The 18,041-nt window shown below is 42.4% G+C and overlaps 1 protein-coding gene across 2 annotated transcripts in view; it reads left to right on the top strand.

Annotated features, from left to right (window-relative positions):
• DNAH10 (dynein axonemal heavy chain 10) overlaps positions 1-17,993 on the top strand; it is a 49,050-nt gene extending 31,057 nt beyond the window's left edge. For both annotated transcript variants that reach the window (XM_085075404.1, XM_085075402.1), the window contains exons 52-77: positions 349-429; positions 838-1,035; positions 1,645-1,806; positions 2,344-2,518; positions 3,353-3,534; positions 4,302-4,438; positions 4,625-4,842; positions 5,169-5,390; positions 6,080-6,227; positions 7,035-7,314; positions 7,666-7,895; positions 8,269-8,542; positions 9,196-9,300; positions 9,793-9,947; positions 10,696-10,850; positions 11,069-11,252; positions 11,826-12,026; positions 13,113-13,322; positions 13,695-13,790; positions 14,417-14,588; positions 15,031-15,162; positions 15,463-15,674; positions 15,760-15,927; positions 16,121-16,301; positions 17,071-17,216; positions 17,654-17,993. In XM_085075404.1, the coding sequence (XP_084931530.1) occupies positions 349-429; positions 838-1,035; positions 1,645-1,806; positions 2,344-2,518; positions 3,353-3,534; positions 4,302-4,438; positions 4,625-4,842; positions 5,169-5,390; positions 6,080-6,227; positions 7,035-7,314; positions 7,666-7,895; positions 8,269-8,542; positions 9,196-9,300; positions 9,793-9,947; positions 10,696-10,850; positions 11,069-11,252; positions 11,826-12,026; positions 13,113-13,322; positions 13,695-13,790; positions 14,417-14,588; positions 15,031-15,162; positions 15,463-15,674; positions 15,760-15,927; positions 16,121-16,301; positions 17,071-17,216; positions 17,654-17,800 (4,571 nt within the window). In that variant the 3' untranslated portion in view covers positions 17,801-17,993. The remainder of the gene's footprint in view (positions 1-348; positions 430-837; positions 1,036-1,644; positions 1,807-2,343; positions 2,519-3,352; positions 3,535-4,301; positions 4,439-4,624; positions 4,843-5,168; positions 5,391-6,079; positions 6,228-7,034; positions 7,315-7,665; positions 7,896-8,268; positions 8,543-9,195; positions 9,301-9,792; positions 9,948-10,695; positions 10,851-11,068; positions 11,253-11,825; positions 12,027-13,112; positions 13,323-13,694; positions 13,791-14,416; positions 14,589-15,030; positions 15,163-15,462; positions 15,675-15,759; positions 15,928-16,120; positions 16,302-17,070; positions 17,217-17,653) is intronic.
• The last annotated feature ends 48 nt before the right edge of the window (positions 17,994-18,041 follow it).

The raw sequence follows: 18,041 nt of genomic DNA, 5'->3' as shown, positions 1-18,041 counted from the left end.
GCTGAAAGGAGTCCTGGGAAACAGAATAGACTCGTGAAAGATGGGTACAGGTGGGAATGCTAAACCAGGCCCTGAAATACTTGACTGCAGCTCTTGACTGCATCCTGTAGAATGGCAGAGCTTAAAGAATGGTACAGTGGGGTTAGCAGGACACAGGGGCAAAGCTCATTATTTACTGTCAAAATGGAAGTATTGACTTTATGGTAAATTCTGTTGCTAAGAAGGAGTCAAATAAGACTAATTTGCAAATTCTTGATTTAAATAAAGATAATTAGAGCACTGCCTGTCTGATTAGGGGTGTGTTTTACAAAGGAATTTTTCAGATAACACTGTCCTTTTTTTTTTAAGGTCTTGTCAACAACACTGGTATTGACTGGTTCTTGCCCTGGCCCACCCAGGCCTTGTGTGCAGTTGCACAATCTTTTTTGGGTATGTAAGATGTCAGTGTTTCAACCCATTAACCCTTGGCATAGCCTAAGAATATATTCTTCACTTTGCAGTTATTGTACATTTCACAATTTCATTTCCCATTGTGCTTGTTACCTAGAGTCTAAATGGGTAATGAAAAAAAGCCCAGTCAAAAAACTACTGGATGGTAGTTTCTTAATCAAATAGACTTTTAAAATTGCTAAAATTCAAGTTCCCAAATCTTCAGGCAATGTGGATTGCCTGCCAGGATGTTTCCTTCTGACTCAGCCCTGATCTTGCTTTTTGCCCCAGAAAACAGGCTTTTTTTGTGCCTGGCCTAGATGTACATAAGAAGGATGGTAATTGGTGTACTCTTAAAAAAAAAGGCACAAATCTTTGAAATTTTTTATTTCTTCTGCCCAATTTTAGGAAAAAACACACGCATCCCACCAGAGAGCTCCCAGTCAGTGATTGACCACATAGTCATGGTGCATGAATCTGTAGAGGATTACAGCAAGAAATTTATGGAGAAACTGAGACGTCGAAATCACGTCACACCAAAAAATTACCTTGATTTTATCAATACTTACGCAAAATTGCTGGAGGAGAAAAATCAGTTCATTTTAGGTAAGGCTAGGTAGATGTTTTCTCCTTTTTAATAAGTGATTTAAATATTCTAAAAGGAAAAAAAGTTCTGGTGAGAATCCTACAAATTGCCCACAATATGCAAAAATTGTGTTAGCAGTGCTATCTCAAATGCTGTGCTGGCACAGAGCTGTGTAGCTGTGTTTTGACACTGACCCAAAATCCTGGCCATATGGGAATGTTCAGACTCTGACAAACAATGGGCTGTCCTCAAAGCCTTTTGTGCGTGAACATGAGCCAGAATCTCCAAACCAGACACTCCTCTGCTTGGGAAGAGTTTGCTTAAATCTAATACCAGCTTGGCCTTGCTCAAGGTTTGCCTTTCTTCCTCAAGCAGCAGTTCTTATTCATACTTTAGTGGCACTGAAATATGTGAAGAGGATTAAACACCAACAGTGTAATATGGAAAATAAATTGTGGCACAGGAGCACTGTGTCAACTCAAGTAACATTAACATCATTTTGGTTGAGACACTTGGGAAAATGTCTCAGTGCATCTCTAAGGATATTTACTCCTTGTGAGATTGTGTGTTGCTGTGTGCTTGAACATAATCAATGAATCACTGACATTTCTCCCTTTCTTTCTACCTAGCACAGTGTAAACGGCTGGATGGGGGCTTAGGTAAACTGAGGGAAGCTGCTGTACAGCTGGTTGAGCTGAACGCGAAACTTGCTGAGCAAAAGATTGTGCTCACAGAAAAAACAGCTGCTATTGAGGCTTTGTTGCAAGACATTAAAATAAACACAGAAATAGGTGGGTAGTTTACAACTATTGAAGTGTCCCACAGGCTAAGCAGGGCCCACATCCAGATGTGATGGGATTGGGTTGGGTTGGGAGAACCTTGAAGAGCTCCGGCTGCTCCTCATGCCATGCCAGAAGATCAGGTGCCTTGCCTTGCCCAGTATGCCATCTTTGCTCTACATTTGGCCCACAGTACTTTACACAACTCACTGCTGTGTTTGTCTGCCCTTGTCTTCCCTTTCCAAGGTGTGGGGCATAATGTGGGAAAGGCATTAGCAAGAAAGGCACGTTCTGATTCGGAAATTTTGTGTTGGAGGAGAAATAGAGGGAAACATGGAGGAAAAGAAATTGTGCACACTGTTGTGTGGAGCACAAACTTTTCCTAACCTGGTGATGTAACTGTAACCAAAGGCAAGCTGGCAGCACAAAGGTTCTGAGTTGATGGTAATTTCTGATTTTCAGCAAAGAGAAATCTAGTTAGTGTATTAGTATATGTTCTATGCACAAATTTGAATGATCTATTTATGTTCCTGCCTTTACAATTACTAGCTGAGGAGAAGAAAAAAATGGGTGAAGAAAAAGCTGTAGAGATACAGGAACAGAATAAGGTTATTGCTGTGGAGAAGGCAGAGGCTGAGGCAGCCCTGGATCAAATCAAGCCTATGATGGAAGCTGCCAAACAGGAGGTTGAGAAGCTTGACAAGGCTGAAGTTACTGAACTCAGGTGACTCATTTTTATGTACAGTAGCATTAACTCTTGGAAATACACTGAGAGACCTTTGTTTGCTGGGTCTGAGCCTTAGCTTTATCTTTCTCACCTGCCTGTGAGGGTCAAGAAATTAGTTGTCTGGGTGCAGAGGTCACAGCAGAATCCCCTGATTCCTAGCCCACAATTCTGCCTTAAGACACTTCTTCCAGGCCTTTGTTTGCTGTTTTCCCCATCTTTCTCTGGCCTGCATCTGATGCACCAGAACCTGCTCTGGTTTTTGCCTGAACAGAGGCTGTCCAAAACCATTCCTTCCTCTTCTCTTTTTATTCTGTGTAAGTAGGAACATATGACATTTATTTTTCAGGGATACTTTCATAGCATGAAAATGTGTTTCCCTGCTGAATTTACTCCTCCCTGTGTTTTGATATTATGTCTTTTATTTGAGGATCAGCATAAAGGCACATTTAGTCTTTGGCTCTACCTGAAATAGCTGTCCCCAAAAAAGGCTCTCCCTTCCCTGCCACACTTGTTCAGTTTCCTTACTCTCATAGATCTCTGGATTTTTCTCCAAATGGACAGAATATTGTGGCTCAATGTTTTAAGCTTTCCACTGTTGAAATCTTTTAGTATTTCATGGATCAAATTGTCTGAATACAAGAACTGGTTCTGAGCTTTTGAGTAGTTAATAATTTATTGTCTGACTTGGGTTATCTTTTTCACTGTTGTGGCTTGTCTCATGTACAAGCTCCTGTTTTGCAGTGCCTCTCTTATCAGGAAGTACCCATGTCTAGCATCATGTCCTTTGTTTCCTTTTTTTCTCTTCCACTGTCTCTTTCACCTCTTTTCCAGGTCCTTTGCTACACCCCCGAAGCAGGTGCAGGTTGTTCTGGACTGTATTCTTATAATGAGAGGTTACAAAGAACAAAACTGGAAGAATGCCAAAGCAATGATGGCTGATCCAAATTTCCTGCGACTTCTGCTGAATACAAACTTCAGAAGTATTCCATGGAGCAAAGTGAAGGCTATGCGAGGTGAATTCCTCTTCTGGGTACTTGCAGTGAATATGGGATCTTGTTAATGTGATCAGCCATGTCAGGGCCAATCCTTGCAGGGTAGTTTGGGAGGGTGGGATTCACTTCATGCCAAGGGACAGTGCTGTCTATAATGCTGCAGATGTTGCACTATTGGGGTGACTGGATTTTTCAGACTTCCAAGACCTTCTGCTATGTGTTCCATCCAGTTTATTCCTTAGCTAGGGGTTTTGCAGGCTCTGGATTAAAGCAGGCAAGAAGCAAACTGGATAGCTGAGTAGTCCTGCTGTCTGCTTTTAGCAGTTTAGTAGGATTATGGCCTCAGCCATATGATGGCAATTGAAATGTGATGTTACAGACTGGAAAGAAGATAAGCTGTAGCTAAGGTTTGTGGACCAAACCTCACACATGCTCTCAAAGGTGTAATCCAGAGTAGTTCCATTAGAAGGGGAGTTTTGGTCTTGGAGAAAAATTGCATCTAAATGCTGTAGAGAAAACAAATTATGATCATCAGACATGGCAGAACAACTCCTGAATGCACTTCCTTCATGGAGAAAGAGCCTGATGAATCATTGACAATGTTGGGCTTGTGTTGTTACAGCCCAGTAGCTTCATCTTAAAGTCAGAGTCTCTTTAATATTCTGACAAATGTTTCATATTGTCTGTCATGGCATTGGCTGATATTGCTGGTGGGGAAAGCTATTTCTTTGAGGGTTTTTGCACAGTTACTCAACTCACTTGCAATGTTTTTGTGTTTGCCAATTTAGCTCTGTTAAAGAATCTTAATATTACCTTTGATGAAATGGAAGTTATTAGCAGAGCAGGACTGGGAATGTTAAAGTTTGCTGAAGCAGTGGTGACCTACTGTGATGTAGTTAAAACAGTCAAGCCAAAGGAAGAAAAGGTAAAATGTGTTCGAATCAAACTCAGAGAAGGGTGACAAACTGTCTGTTATTTTGCCTTACACTGTTTATTACCAGGACACTTTGAAATACATAGTATAACCAAAAGAAACATGAGAACTTAAGACTTCTCTGCAAAATCTCTCAGTGCTCTGACATTCTTATGTTTCCATCAAAATGTACTTTAGGTAGCCAGGCTAGAACGGAACTATGAATTAAGTAAGCGGGAGCTGGCAAAGATAGAGGCAGAGTTGACTGCCATTCAAGAAGAGCTCAGAGCTTTGGGGGAAAAATATGAACAGGCAATAAGAGAGAATCAAAAGTTACAAGAAGAAGCAGAGATAATGCAGAGAAGATTAGCAGCTGCTGACAAGCTCATTGCTGGCTTGAAATCTGAGAATGAGAGGTAAGTCTAGATTCAAAGAGGATAATTTTTGACATCAGATGTTCATGTGTCAGGGATTAAATCTGTCAGATGGAGACATTTTTGAAAATACTGCTTCCTGTGCTGTTTGTTCCTGAGAAGAGCTATTGTCTGTTCTAAGCTAATATCCACTAACTCAGATTGAAAGGAAGAAAGTTCAGATAACTCAGTGTCTCTGGTCACCATAATAGTGAGAGAAAACTGATTCTAAATCTGGGGGTCTGTCTCAACCTGTATCTAAAGTAGCAGAAAATTCTTCAGATAAACTGCATCTTCCTGGTACAGACTGACCCATATAATTCTATCAGGTGGACAGAGGAATTCAAGGAATTGGAAATACGACAGGTGAAGTTGCTTGGAGATTGTCTACTCGCTGCTGCCTTTCTGAGCTATGTGGGAGCCTTCAGCTCGGACTTCCGTCGTGAACTGCTCTATAATGTGTGGCAAAAAGATATTTTCGCACGAGAAATTCCTGCCAGTGATCCATTTAAATTAGAGAGCCTCCTGACTAATGAGGTGGAGATTAGCAGGTATGTCCAGTCAGGAAACCCAGGAACTACTGGATGTGATGTTATGGAGTTTATTTATCTGGAGTTTATTTATCTGGAGTTTATTTATCTGGAGTTTATTTATCTGGAGTTTATTTATCTGGAGTTATTCAGCTCCAGATTCACTCTGGAGCTGAATCTGTAGCGCAGAATTGGCTTTGTGGAGGTGCACAGCCATACCAGAGAGACAACCTTACTTTCATGTCAAGAGAAGGAGACAAATGATTTTCCTTCTGATTAACAGGGGCCATTTGTTGTAACAAACTGTTGTACTTAATGCTCCAGGGACATTCCCTGAACTCAGACACATATAATACCTTTTCTAGGGAAGTTGTACTAGTCCTCTATAAAATACATTTCCATAACCCAACAGGTGTCTTTTCATTGACTTCAGTGAGTTTGGGATTAAACCCATGCCCAGGTAGCCCATTTATCAACTACCAGAGAATTATTACCTAAGGCAACCCGTCAGTACTTTGAGCAGTGTAGTTACAATGAGTCAATGAGTCAGTCTGAGCTGTGACACTGTTCCCATAATCACACTCTCTGTGTGTCCTTGTGTGTGTAATAGTGTGCTTAATGAATTGCATCATTTTACTGACAAATGAGTTGTGCTGCTCTTCCCATCGAGTTTTCATCCCAGGCTGGTCTCTGATCCGTTCTGTTCCCAGATGGGTTTCCCAAGGATTGCCTCCAGATGAGCTCTCTATCCAGAATGGCATCCTGACAACATATTCAAGCCGCTTCCCACTCTGCATCGACCCACAGCAACAGGCATTGCATTGGATTAAGAAGAAAGAAGAAAAGAATGATCTGAGGGTAAAGACAGAAGATTGCTTTACCTTGTTACTGGTTGTTTTCAAAGCTGCATAAATATCTGTCACCTTGAATGGGGAACCAGTTATGTATTACAGAATCATTGAATGGTTTGGATTGGAAAGGACCGTCTCATTTCACCCCCTGCCATGAGCAGGGACACCTTCCACTATCCCAGGTTGCTGCAAGCCCTGTCCAACCTGGTCTTGGACACTTCCAGGGATCCAGGGGCAGCCACAGCTTCTCTGGGAACCTGTGCCAGGGCCTCACCACCCTCACAGGGACAGATTCCTTCCTAATATCTAATTCAACCAGTCCTCTTTCAGTTTGAAGCCATTCCCCCTTGTCCTGTTGCTACATGTGCTTGTCAAAAGTCCCTTTCCAGCTCTCTTGGAGCCCTTTAGGCACTGGAAGGTGCTATTAAAGTCTCCCTTGGAGCATTCTTTTCTCCAGGATGAACAACTCCAGCTCTCTCAGCTATCTGCGTGTGCAGAAAGAGTCTAACAAAAAGGCTAGTGTAGATTGTGGTTTATCTCAGCTCCAGGATGGAACTTCCATGTAGGACAATAAACACAGTTAGAGGCACAGTTAGAACTTTAAAGAGTAGTTTTCCAAATGGAAATTATTCTCAGCTAATCAGAAAAAAAGCACCTTTACTGTTTTGTACAAGTGCAGCTTATTATCATCTGTGAGAGGGAAGACAGCAGCAAAGAACCAACTTCATTAGTGTTGGCAGCTATTGCAAAATAATAACGTTCAGCAAATTGAATATCAGTTCTCCTTTCATATCTTCCCATTTTTCTCTTGCAGATGGCTTCCTTTAATGATGCAGATTTCCTTAAACAACTAGAACTGGCCATAAAGTATGGAACTCCTTTTCTGTTGTACGGTGTTGATGAATACATCGATCCTGTGATAGACAATGTCTTAGAGAAGAATGTCAAAGTTGCACAGGGGCGATCATTCATTGTCTTGGGGGACAAAGAAGTTGACTATGACTTTAATTTTAAATTGTACCTGAACACCAAATTAGCAAACCCAAAGTATTCTCCCTCTGTGTTTGGCAGAGCTATAGTTATCAATTACACAGGTAAGCTCAAGTGTGTGTTTAATAACAAAGTAGTGATTATGCTGTTGTGCAAATGTAGGGCCTGGGTTGTTGTCTGAAATGTCAATGAAACTAAAAATTTCATACTCTCCCTTATACTTAGCATCAGATTTAACAGAAAATCCTATTGCCTTCTCTCTTCTAATCTGCAACTGAGCTAAATATCTCTTCCTGCACTGGTCAGGTGACGATGCTTTGGTAGAATTAAGATACAGAATCTATAACTAAGTCACTCTGTTGCATTGCTGTAGTTCTGTCATAGGCTTAAATAAATTGCATAAAAACTGTCCTGTGCTTACAAAACACTGTGCTCTGTCCATGCTGTACTTGTAGTTACACTCAAGGGCCTGGAGGATCAGCTGCTCAGTGTCATTACGGGTTTTGAAAGGAGGGAATTGGAGGAACAGAGAGAACGTCTCATCCAGGAGACAAGTGAAAACAAAAACCTGCTAAAAGATCTGGAAGACACTCTTCTTCATGGACTGTCAACTTCCACGGGAAACATGTTGGACAATGTGGAATTGGTGCAAACCCTGGAAGACACAAAATTCAAAGCTACTGAGGTACCAGCTCTGGGCTTTTTGGAAGGGTATCTATGAACCAGAACGTAGTCTTTCATTTTTCATTGTGCTTCATCTTTCAATCAAACTTTGGGCAGAAAGTTGAACTAAAGATCTCCAGAGGGCCTTTCCCTCTCTATTTCCATGATTTTGTGGAAATCTTTGCCTTTTGTTTTCCTAAATATACGAAATGGCATTAATTTTAGCTAACTTTTAATTTTTATAATTTGTACAACTTCTTTTGAGTTACATGCCCAGATTCCCTCTATAGTCACAGAGAGAGGCAAGCACTGAGCAGCTCTGGTTGTTGTGGTATAATAGATCCACTCTGGATCAGCACAGTGATTACAGCTGTATAAAATCCCTGTCTGCCCAGGTGATTGAGAAGCTGAAGTTGGCTGCGACGACAGCGGCGGATATTGACCTTCTCCGCGATGGCTACAGACCAGCTGCCAAGAGAGGAGCTGTTCTCTTCTCTGTGTTGGCTGAAATGTCACTTGTCAACATCATGTACCAGTTCTCGCTGGTCTCCTTCTTAGAGGTTTTTGCATTCTCTCTTCGGAAATCCATGCCAAATCCTGTTCTACCAAAGAGGTTACAAAACATCATGGATACACTGACTTTGAACACCTACAACTATGGCTGCACAGGTTAGTGCCATTTAGCCATGGGCTGAGACTGTGTTGTGCAAAAAAAGGTGAAGCCCTGACTTCAGCTGGTTCATGCTGAAGAGGTAAGTTACCCAGCAGAGAATTCAGTGATGTTCAGGTCTCAGCACCTCTCCTGGTTCACACTTTACTCCCTGCTATTTCTTTCAGAAGAAACTATGCACATTACCCATGTAACTCTTGCAGAAATGCTTTTCTTAACATAGTTACCAATGGTAAAGGCAGGCATGGAGCTCACAGGGGCCTTATTGACTCTTGAAGCCTGATTCAAAGCCCCAGCTTTGATTCCCCTCATCATAGAATCATAGCATTGTTCAGGCTGGAAAAGACCTTTGAGATCATCAATTCCAGCTGTCAACCAAATGATCTTTGTGGGGTGACCAGATAATAGAATCACAGAATGGTTTGGGATGGAAGGGACCTTAGGAATCATCTCATTCCAATCCCCTGCCATGGGCAGGGATGCCATTCACTAAATGAGATTGTTCAGGGCCCCATCCAAAATCGCCTTGAACACTTCCAGGGGTGGAGCATCCCATCAACCCCACAAGAGATGCAGGATGTGGATTGAAAGATTGCTCCAGTTCCACAAGCTTTAGCAGCTCATTTTTGAAAATACTGTCCTTTTAACATAGGCTTGTTCGAGAAGCACAAGTTACTATTATCTTTTAATATGACTGTCAAGATAGAACAAGCTGATGGCCGAGTTCCACAAGAAGAATTTGAGTTCTTTTTGAAAGGTAAAGTGAATATATATATATTATACATATATATATGTAGCTCTACATAGCAATAGCTAAAAGATCTTTTGAAGACATCTCTTTGACTAGATATGATTTACTGTGAGCCAGCACCTTGAGAAGGTGAGCTCTCCCACTGAGGAGAGCTGCACTGTGTTGGGTTACACAAACAGGGCATCCTGCTATTTCTATTTCATGTTAGCTAATTGTTAGGATGCTACCTGAGAAAGTAATCTGTAGTTATTTTGTGACTATGTTGTACTTACTTTCTGACTGTGTATACCTAATTTCAGAAATGTTTGCAGAGATAAAACTCTGGCTTTTGCAAGCACTTGTAAAATGCCACCTTTCCTTCAGCAGACCAGTATAATCTTACAATGCTTCCAAAACCAAATTTCCACTTGGTTCCTCTGTGCAGAGGGGCTGTATGTGTGGTCATGCCTTGGAGAATTTCTGACATGGACACTGACTCTGGTTTCTGGATGTGCCTAGGCAATGTTTCCCTGGAGAAGAGTGCCCGAAAGAAACCTTACCCTTGGCTTCCAGATCAAGGCTGGGAAGACCTAATGCGCTTGTCTGAACAGTTTCCTGAGAAATTTGAATCTCTTCCAGATGATGTGGAAGACAATCCAGATGTATGGAAAAATGTACGTGCCTTTTTGTAATCCTGTTTTCTCTCCTAGTTTTTGTTCTGGCATTAAATGTTCAAGTGTGATGCAACATGTCACAGCAGGGATATCACTGTGGGCTTCTTCCCTCAAGGTCTTGCTTTGCATCTTGACCTCAGTTAGTGATTGGCTGATTTGTGGAAAATTGAGGATTATATTATTTAAAAAACAAACAAAAAAATCTTCCCTGGTATTCTGTAGAATTTTTATTTGTCAGTCAAATGCCTTAGAGGAGTTATTTGCCCTGATGAAGTCAGTGGAATTTTTTCTGTTCATTTCAACAGTCAACATTTCACTGGTATTTTTGTGCTGCTTAATTGTGCTTTGATCTTCTTGTTGCAGTGAATTCTATAGGCTATTGGCAAATACAGATTTCCTTTGTTCCTCCTTTAGTTTCATTCCATGTCTTCTTGCTTTATAAGAAGTGTTCCTGTAAACAATCTATTAATACTTTTTTACTTGGGATGCTATTTTCTATATCTTAAGAGAATTAGTCGCCATAAAGTGAAAGTACAAATGTGTTTCTGGACTTGAATACTTTATACTGAAAAAGTTGGATTTTTTACATTGACCTGAACTTTTAATACTTACTTGCAGCGGATTGACTTTCTTTGGTTTCCTTGTGTCTCTTGGCCCCTCATTCATCAGATTGGTTTTCTCTTTCTTGGTAATTTTCCTGACAGAGCCACTGGATTAATTTGCATTGTCTGCTGTCTTTTCTTGCCAGTGGTTTGACACAGATGCTCTGGAGCAGATGCCATTGCCAATGCATTATGAGGGCAATATCACAGACTTCCAGAAGCTCCTCCTTCTGCGGTGTTTCCGGGTGGACCGGATGTACCGGGCAGTGATGGACTATGTGACAGTGACAATGGACGAGATGTAAGTCACTCTCCTCTCTCAGATCCCAATTCCACCACTCACACAGAGCTGGAGTTGTAATTAACTATGTCAATGGGTTTGTAAGGTCAGGAGTTGTGTCTGAATGATTTCCACATGCAGTCTGTGGTGAGCTCTGCCCTTCGTGTACAAAGCTGTGTTCACACATGGCAGCTGCTCTGTGCACATCAGCTAAATTATTTGGCTTCTCCCTCTTCCAGGTATGTGATGCCTCCTGTGATCAACTATGATGACATCCTGCTGCAGAGCACCCCATTCTCACCTGTAGTTTTTATCCTAAGTCCTGGCTGTGATCCTGTCACTGACCTCATAAAACTGGCTGAGAGGTCAGAGTTTGAAGTGGATAGACTCAAATTCCTGGCCATGGGACAAGGCCAAGAAACGGTAACTTGGACGGGAGGGTGAGGATGTGCTCTGTGCAGTGAGTGTGAATTGCAAGCCACGCTCCTAAATGCTCTGGAACTGATCAAATTTCCTTTCCAAAGGTCTGTTCCATGTTAAAAGGAGTTACTTCATGGTTCTGACATAGATTTGTCAGTCTGAGAATAACATTTTCCTGAACATGAAAGAGGCCATTTAACCGACTGGCTGCTGTTCTGGTTTGGATGAGGGTAGATTCAGAATCAGATTGTTGGCTGTTAAAAGGTAGTTGAGCTGAGAAAATGTTACTAATTTTGGACATGTATGGACATGAGGTGGTTGGAAGTTACAGTGTTTGTTACTGAAAAGTTCTCCTGCCTTTCCTGTGACTTTCCTTTTTATTATGGACCCTAAGGCAGGATGTCCAAAGCTTAACAGCTCATTGAATTTGCCTTTAATTCAGTCAGTGGGGGAACTCCTATCAGTCTCATTTAGATCACCTCTTTCCTAGCAGGAAAACCCACTGCTTGAGCCCATCAGAGGCAGTTTGTTCTCAGGGTAAAGGAAGAGGTACTCACAGAAGGTTCTCCTCCTCAGATTGCTTTGGAGTTGCTGGAGCAAGCGGTGGCTCGTGGAGAGTGGCTCATGCTGCAGAACTGTCACCTTTTGGTGAAGTGGCTCGTCCATCTGGAAAAGGCCCTGGAGAAAATTACAGAGCCTCACCCAGACTTTCGCCTCTGGCTGACGACTGACCCAATTCAAGGCTTCCCAATTGGAATCCTGCAGAAGTCCTTAAAGGTGGGGAAGCCCCAGCCAGGAGGGCATGTCCTGGCAGTGGTACTCAGCAGAACAGGCTGGCTCTGGGAGGAGCCTGACCTGAGTGCAGCACACTGACCCGGGCTTATAAACTCGCTTTTTGTCTTTATAAGCCAAATCCTTTTTTCATCATCCTGTTTATCTTATTGGAATGTTTCCTTTGGGTGAAAACTGTTCAGCAGTTATTTCAAAGCAGAGGTTTATGAGTAAACCTGGAAATATGACAAATGCTCTTTACATTTAAATGCTGCCACAAGTGAGGAGTATCTGGAGACAGAAATAGCTCTGTCAATTCTGATGCTGCAGTGCAGAAGCTAAGCCTGTGTTGGCCTGGCAGTGCCAGTGGAGCAGACATTGGAATAGGATAATGGTTTCCAGCTGCTACTTCAGGCTGCAGCATTTATCACTAAAAGCTGAGCTGATTATTTTGAAGGCACAAGCCATGATTCTGCCCTAATGTTCTTTTCTGTAGCTGCTTGACTGTTGTTGTGGTGACCTGTCCTGTAAACATTTATTGGAAAGCAGTGGCTCACTGTTAGTGTCAGCTCTGGACCATTCTCCCAGTCATCCTGCAGTGGGAAGGAAGCTGGAGCAGATCTTAAAGGCTGCAGATCCACACTTCCTGGGAGTTGCTAGAAGCAGTGAGAACTGAGGTTTTAAAACCCTTTGAAAAAGATGGCAGGAAGTGGCTCTGGCAGTTTGATCAGCAGTAAAGCCACATTGAAGACTTTTAAACCATCTTACTGTGGGGATATAGGGCACACTAAAATGTGTACAGTACTGGTATTTCAGTAAATTAGATCTTCAAGTATGAGAAATATTAATGTCTTGTCAATAACATGACTAATTCTAAAATAATACCTAGTTCTCTTTGCACAGGTGTGTTTACCTTGATAAACTTGAAAGGTCTGTTTCATGTCTTTACTTAAGAATCTGTATTTGGTAGGCATTTGGAAAACTACTTAAAATGTCAAGCTTGCATGCTATAGCTTACTTAATGTGATATATTTACTACTTATTTTCCTCAAGTTATCCAGTAATTGATGGCTTCCCTAATTATTTTGATAGGTTGTTACAGAACCACCTAATGGTCTGAAACTGAATATGAGAGCCACCTACTTCAAAATTCCCCAGGAAGCCTTAGAGCAGTGCCCACATCCTGCCTTTAAATCCTTGGTCTATGTCTTGGCATTTTTCCATGCTGTGGTTCAGGAGAGAAGGAAGTTTGGGAAGGTTGGCTGGAATGTACCATATGATTTTAATGAATCTGATTTCCAGGTAAGAAAACAATTGCAATTGCTCTTATATTCTTGAGTAGTTCAAATTACTTTTGAAAACATAGAATTTATCCAGCTTTAACCTTTCTCACAATTAGATTTGCTTAATATTTTTTTCTCCTTCTGTGGAGTCATGTAGACTCCTGATCTTCTATAATGTCAATTTGGGATGCTAAAAATTAGATTCCCAATCCTTCATGTTTATATTGCCTCTCTCATGGGTTTCTTTTCTTAAGAGGATTTATACTTTTTAATTATTCCAGAAAGAAGTAATTGTTAGTTTTCAAATAAGAACTACATTAAATAAAAGCTATGAATATGTATATCTGATTTATGAATCTTCTTATCTCTCATGTTCCAACAAATTCATTAGGTGTGCATGGAAATCCTTAACACATACTTGACAAAAGCTTTTGAACAAAAGGATGATCAAATCCCTTGGAGCAGTCTCAAGTATCTTATTGGGGAGGTGAGTGCTACAATGCCACAAAAATTCAGAAGAATGAAGTTTCCCTTCTGCATGGGCTGCATCAAGTAAAGCTGGGAATCACTCCTGGGCAGGTTTGAAACGCCAGTGTAACCCTGAGCAAGGGCCTCAGTCTCAGTCTCAGAGAATTAGGGCTACTGTGTGCAATTGCACAACAGGGAGTGATGGTGCTTAATTAATTCTGAGAGAACCCTTGGGACCCTGTGCTGAAAGAGCACAGTGCTGTTGGCACAGGGGTGTTACTGGAGCTCTACAAACGGCTGTCCTCAGAGCTGGTGCAGCTTTTCATACATGAGATCCTGCAGGAAACTCACTTTGTAGTATTTAATCCCAGCTGAGCATGAGTTGGGACCTCAGGTAGGTACCACTGCCCACAAATCATCCAGGTGGGTGATTAGGAGTGCCCAGAGCAGCCCTCTCCAGCCCAAGGCCAAATAATTCCTGTCTGTCTCCTGAGAGGGGGCTGGAAATGTCCTTGGCATCCATAAGGGAGAATGTTACACCACAGTCATTGCAAAAGCAGCATTTCTGACCTTTCAGTGATTTTTTTAAACTGTATTTTCTGCTCCAAAAGCCAGTGCTGTAACACTGCTGTCACTGATTTCTAGGTCATGTATGGTGGGCGTGCAATCGACAGCTTTGACCGGCGCATCCTGACTGTCTACATGGATGAGTACCTTGGGGATTTCCTATTTGACACATTCCAAGTGTTTCATTTTTATAGAAGTGACACAGTTGATTATAAAATTCCAGCAGGGAAGGGAAAAGATGACTTTATTGGTAAGAAATGCTTTTCCTGACACATACATTAGCATTAAAAAAAAAGTCTCCTTCCAGTATACATTGTCTCCATACATCACTGCTGGACGTGAGAAGTTGAACAGAACACCAGGCACTGCTGGTGTTCTGACTGCAGTGTTATAATCCACTGCTTTACAGGAATGTGAGCTTTGGAATGTGAGCTTATCACTGAGCTCCTCAGGTCTTCAAAAAAAATCAAAAACCCAATTCAAACCACAAAATTTCAGTAAAGTAGCATGTTAATTTTGTTAAATGATATATAATATTTCTGTGGGGGACTTTTGTGTGTGTGTGTTTAAAAGTGTTTATTTGATCTGTGCATTGCTCCAACACCAGCTTTAGCATTACATTTTTTTTCAAGCAGAGCAATAGCAAAACTGTGATGTTGTGGGTTAGCAGAGCCACTGTGGTTGTTTTCCAGAGGCCATAGAAGCTCTGCCACTTGCCAACAGCCCCGAGGTGCTGGGCCTTCACGCCAATGCCGAGATCGGGTATTACACACAGGCAGTGAGGGACATGTGGACTCACCTGCTCGAGCTGCAGCCCCAAACTGGTGCGTGCCCTGTCTGAACTGGGGTGGTAAACAGGAAATCTCAAGGTGGTGAGTGCTGTGAGGATGGTGAGGACTGTGACAGCAGCCCATGTGTGGGGAGTGATCCCAGGGCTGTGTCCCGCAGGCTGGGAACATCTCAACACGTGCCCAGTGGCACAGCTGGAGACATGCAGGGCGTCTTGTGGGCAAATGTCAGAGCAGCAGAGGGTGGGACACTGATGCCAGAAGGTGACTCAGCTCCCAGCCTTCTCTCAGAAGATTTAGTGTAGATTTAGTCTCACTAAAACTTTCTGGTTTCAGGTGAAACTGGTGGAGGAATTAGTCGAGATGAATATATTGCAAATGTTGCCAAGGATATAGTAAACAAATTACCCCAAGTGTTTGATCTTGACTTCATACGTAAAGGTTATGGAGTAAACATCTCCCCTACGACTGTGGTGCTGTTGCAGGAACTGGAACGTTTTAATAAGCTCGTTGTTCGAATGGGGAAGTCACTGGCTGAGCTACAACGTGTAAGTAAAATCACAGCAACTTGATGGGGCTGGCTGGGCTTTGCCTGCCCCAAGCTGGTGCTTGGAATTCTTACCATCTTTGCAGGCCTTGGCTGGGGAAGTTGGAATGAGCAGTGAACTGGATGATGTGGCTCAGGCTCTCTTCAATGGGCAGATTCCTGGGATCTGGCGGCGGCTGGCGCCTGACACACTCAAAACACTTGGAAATTGGATTATTTTCTTTAGAGCTCGATATGACCAGTACACCAGCTGGGTAAGCAAGTGCCTCCAGAAAGCTTTTTGTTTTGTTAACCTGTACGATGTGCTGTAAACACTTCAGGTAAGTCTTGAGCTAGTGCCATCACTGCATGACTGTGGATGCAAGGCAGACACCCCTGGCTCCTCTCTAAGAGCAGTGGCCTCTGGGCTGAGTACCAGGTGCTGCCCATCACCATCTGTGGTTGCAGATTAACCTGGGTGAGCCCGAGGTGATGTGGCTGTCAGGCCTGCACATTCCTGAATCCTACCTGACAGCTCTTGTTCAAGCAACCTGCAGGAAAAACAGGTGGCCCCTGGATCACTCCACCCTCTACACAGAGGTAACCAAGTTCAGGACAGCAGATGACATCACTGATGAGTCCAGGCAGGGTAGGTGTTTTTACAGTTATTAGGAAAAAATAATAAAACAATTAATTAGTGTGTATATTTATATATATATGTATATGTTTGTGTGTGTGTGTGTGTGTGTGTGTATATATAAAGAAACACTGATTTCTTTATGCCTAGAACATTGCCAATCCCATCAGGTTTATAAAGATCTTTTTATACCACAAATAATATATTGAAATGTACTTAAGCAAAAAGTACCTACAAATATGTGTCATTTCTTGTGTAAATATCTCTCTATGAGTTCTCTGTGGCTAGCACTGCTCTAATAACTAAATATAACAAGCTGGGTACAGGGAACGGCTGAGCAAGGCTCTGAGTACCAGGCCTGACTGGGAACAAAGGAGGAAAAAAAGCCTCATTGTTTTTGTTAAGTCTAAGTGCTGTACTTGGTATTTGTACCAGAACAACTGTCCCAACCCTTCACCTGCTCTCAGTGACCCAATCATCAGGCCCAGGGGAGTTCAAAGCTCTCTGTGACTCGGGCAATTGGAGGGCAGCAAATTGGATTTATTCCTACTATTGTTTATCATTTGTTGTGCAACTGAGACAATTTAATTTGATTTCCTAATACATCTGGATGATAAAAACAAAGCCCTCAGAAAACTGCACCCTGTGCAGCTGCAGTTTGAAATGCAGTGTATTTGTGATGACTGTAGTGCCCAGAACACGGATTGCAGGAACAGTCATCTTAAATGTATGTTTTCTAATAGCTCAGTTTACCCAAATGTTACATTTTCTCCCTTCACAGGCTGCCTTGTTTCTGGTCTTTTCCTGGAAGGAGCAGACTGGGACATAGAGCAGGGCTGCCTTATCCCAAGCAAGCCCCGTGTCCCGGTGGTGGAGCTGCCCATCCTGAGGATCATCCCCACAGAAGCACACAGACTCAGACTCCAGGTATGGCTCCTTGATTACCTTCTTTCTGCTGTCACATCTCCCCAGCTGGCAGGCCCTGCCCTCTCCACCCAGCAGCTGGATTTTATCATTACCACTCCCATATGAAGCACCTGGTTTAACACTTCTCCTTATACTACCCATCATTACAGTTCTTCTCTTCTAAGGGGGTTGATGCATTTCTTGCTTCTTTTCCCTTTGGGCACTCTGGGACAGAGATGTTGTGACATCCTTACACTGCCCCTACTCTTTCAATTATTTCCCAGGCCCAGTTAATCACATAAAGAACATTTACATTTTCTGTGTATTGGATATTTAAGACTTCTAACAAAAGAAGTGAATTTCTGAAGACAGTTCTCTCTCCTCGAGGCCCTTGTTTCCAGTTCCACACAGTAGCTCAGGCACTACTCAGTGTGTGTGTTGCCTCTGTGCTCTTCCAGAACACGCTCCGGACCCCTGTGTACACAACCTCCATGCGCCGCAACGCCATGGGCTTTGGCCTTGTGTTTGAAGCTGACCTTTACACTACAAAGCACATTTCCCACTGGGTCCTCCAAGGGGTTTGTCTCACCCTGAACTCTGACTGATAGTTGGAAATAGGCACTGTGTTCTTTCCCAGAACCCAACCCTTCAGTGATGCAGGGAAAAAACCCTCAATGCCAGTAGATTTGGCACCTTGGGGGGCATTGTGTTCACTTAGGCACACCTAACTCTAGTTAGTATTATCTTGGTTGTAGAATACTCCCAATAAACATGTTTGAAGAATAGTGTTTTTTGTAATTTGTGTTTCCTTCTGGAAAGGCTCCAAGCTGGTCTGTGGATGCAAAG

The sequence above is a fragment of the Lichenostomus cassidix genome, chromosome 15, assembly GCF_008360975.1.
Source record: "Lichenostomus cassidix isolate B80296 chromosome 15, HeHo_3.0, whole genome shotgun sequence".
Classification (NCBI taxonomy): domain Eukaryota; kingdom Metazoa; phylum Chordata; class Aves; order Passeriformes; family Meliphagidae; genus Lichenostomus; species Lichenostomus cassidix.
This window is presented reverse-complemented; position numbering and strand designations above follow the sequence as displayed.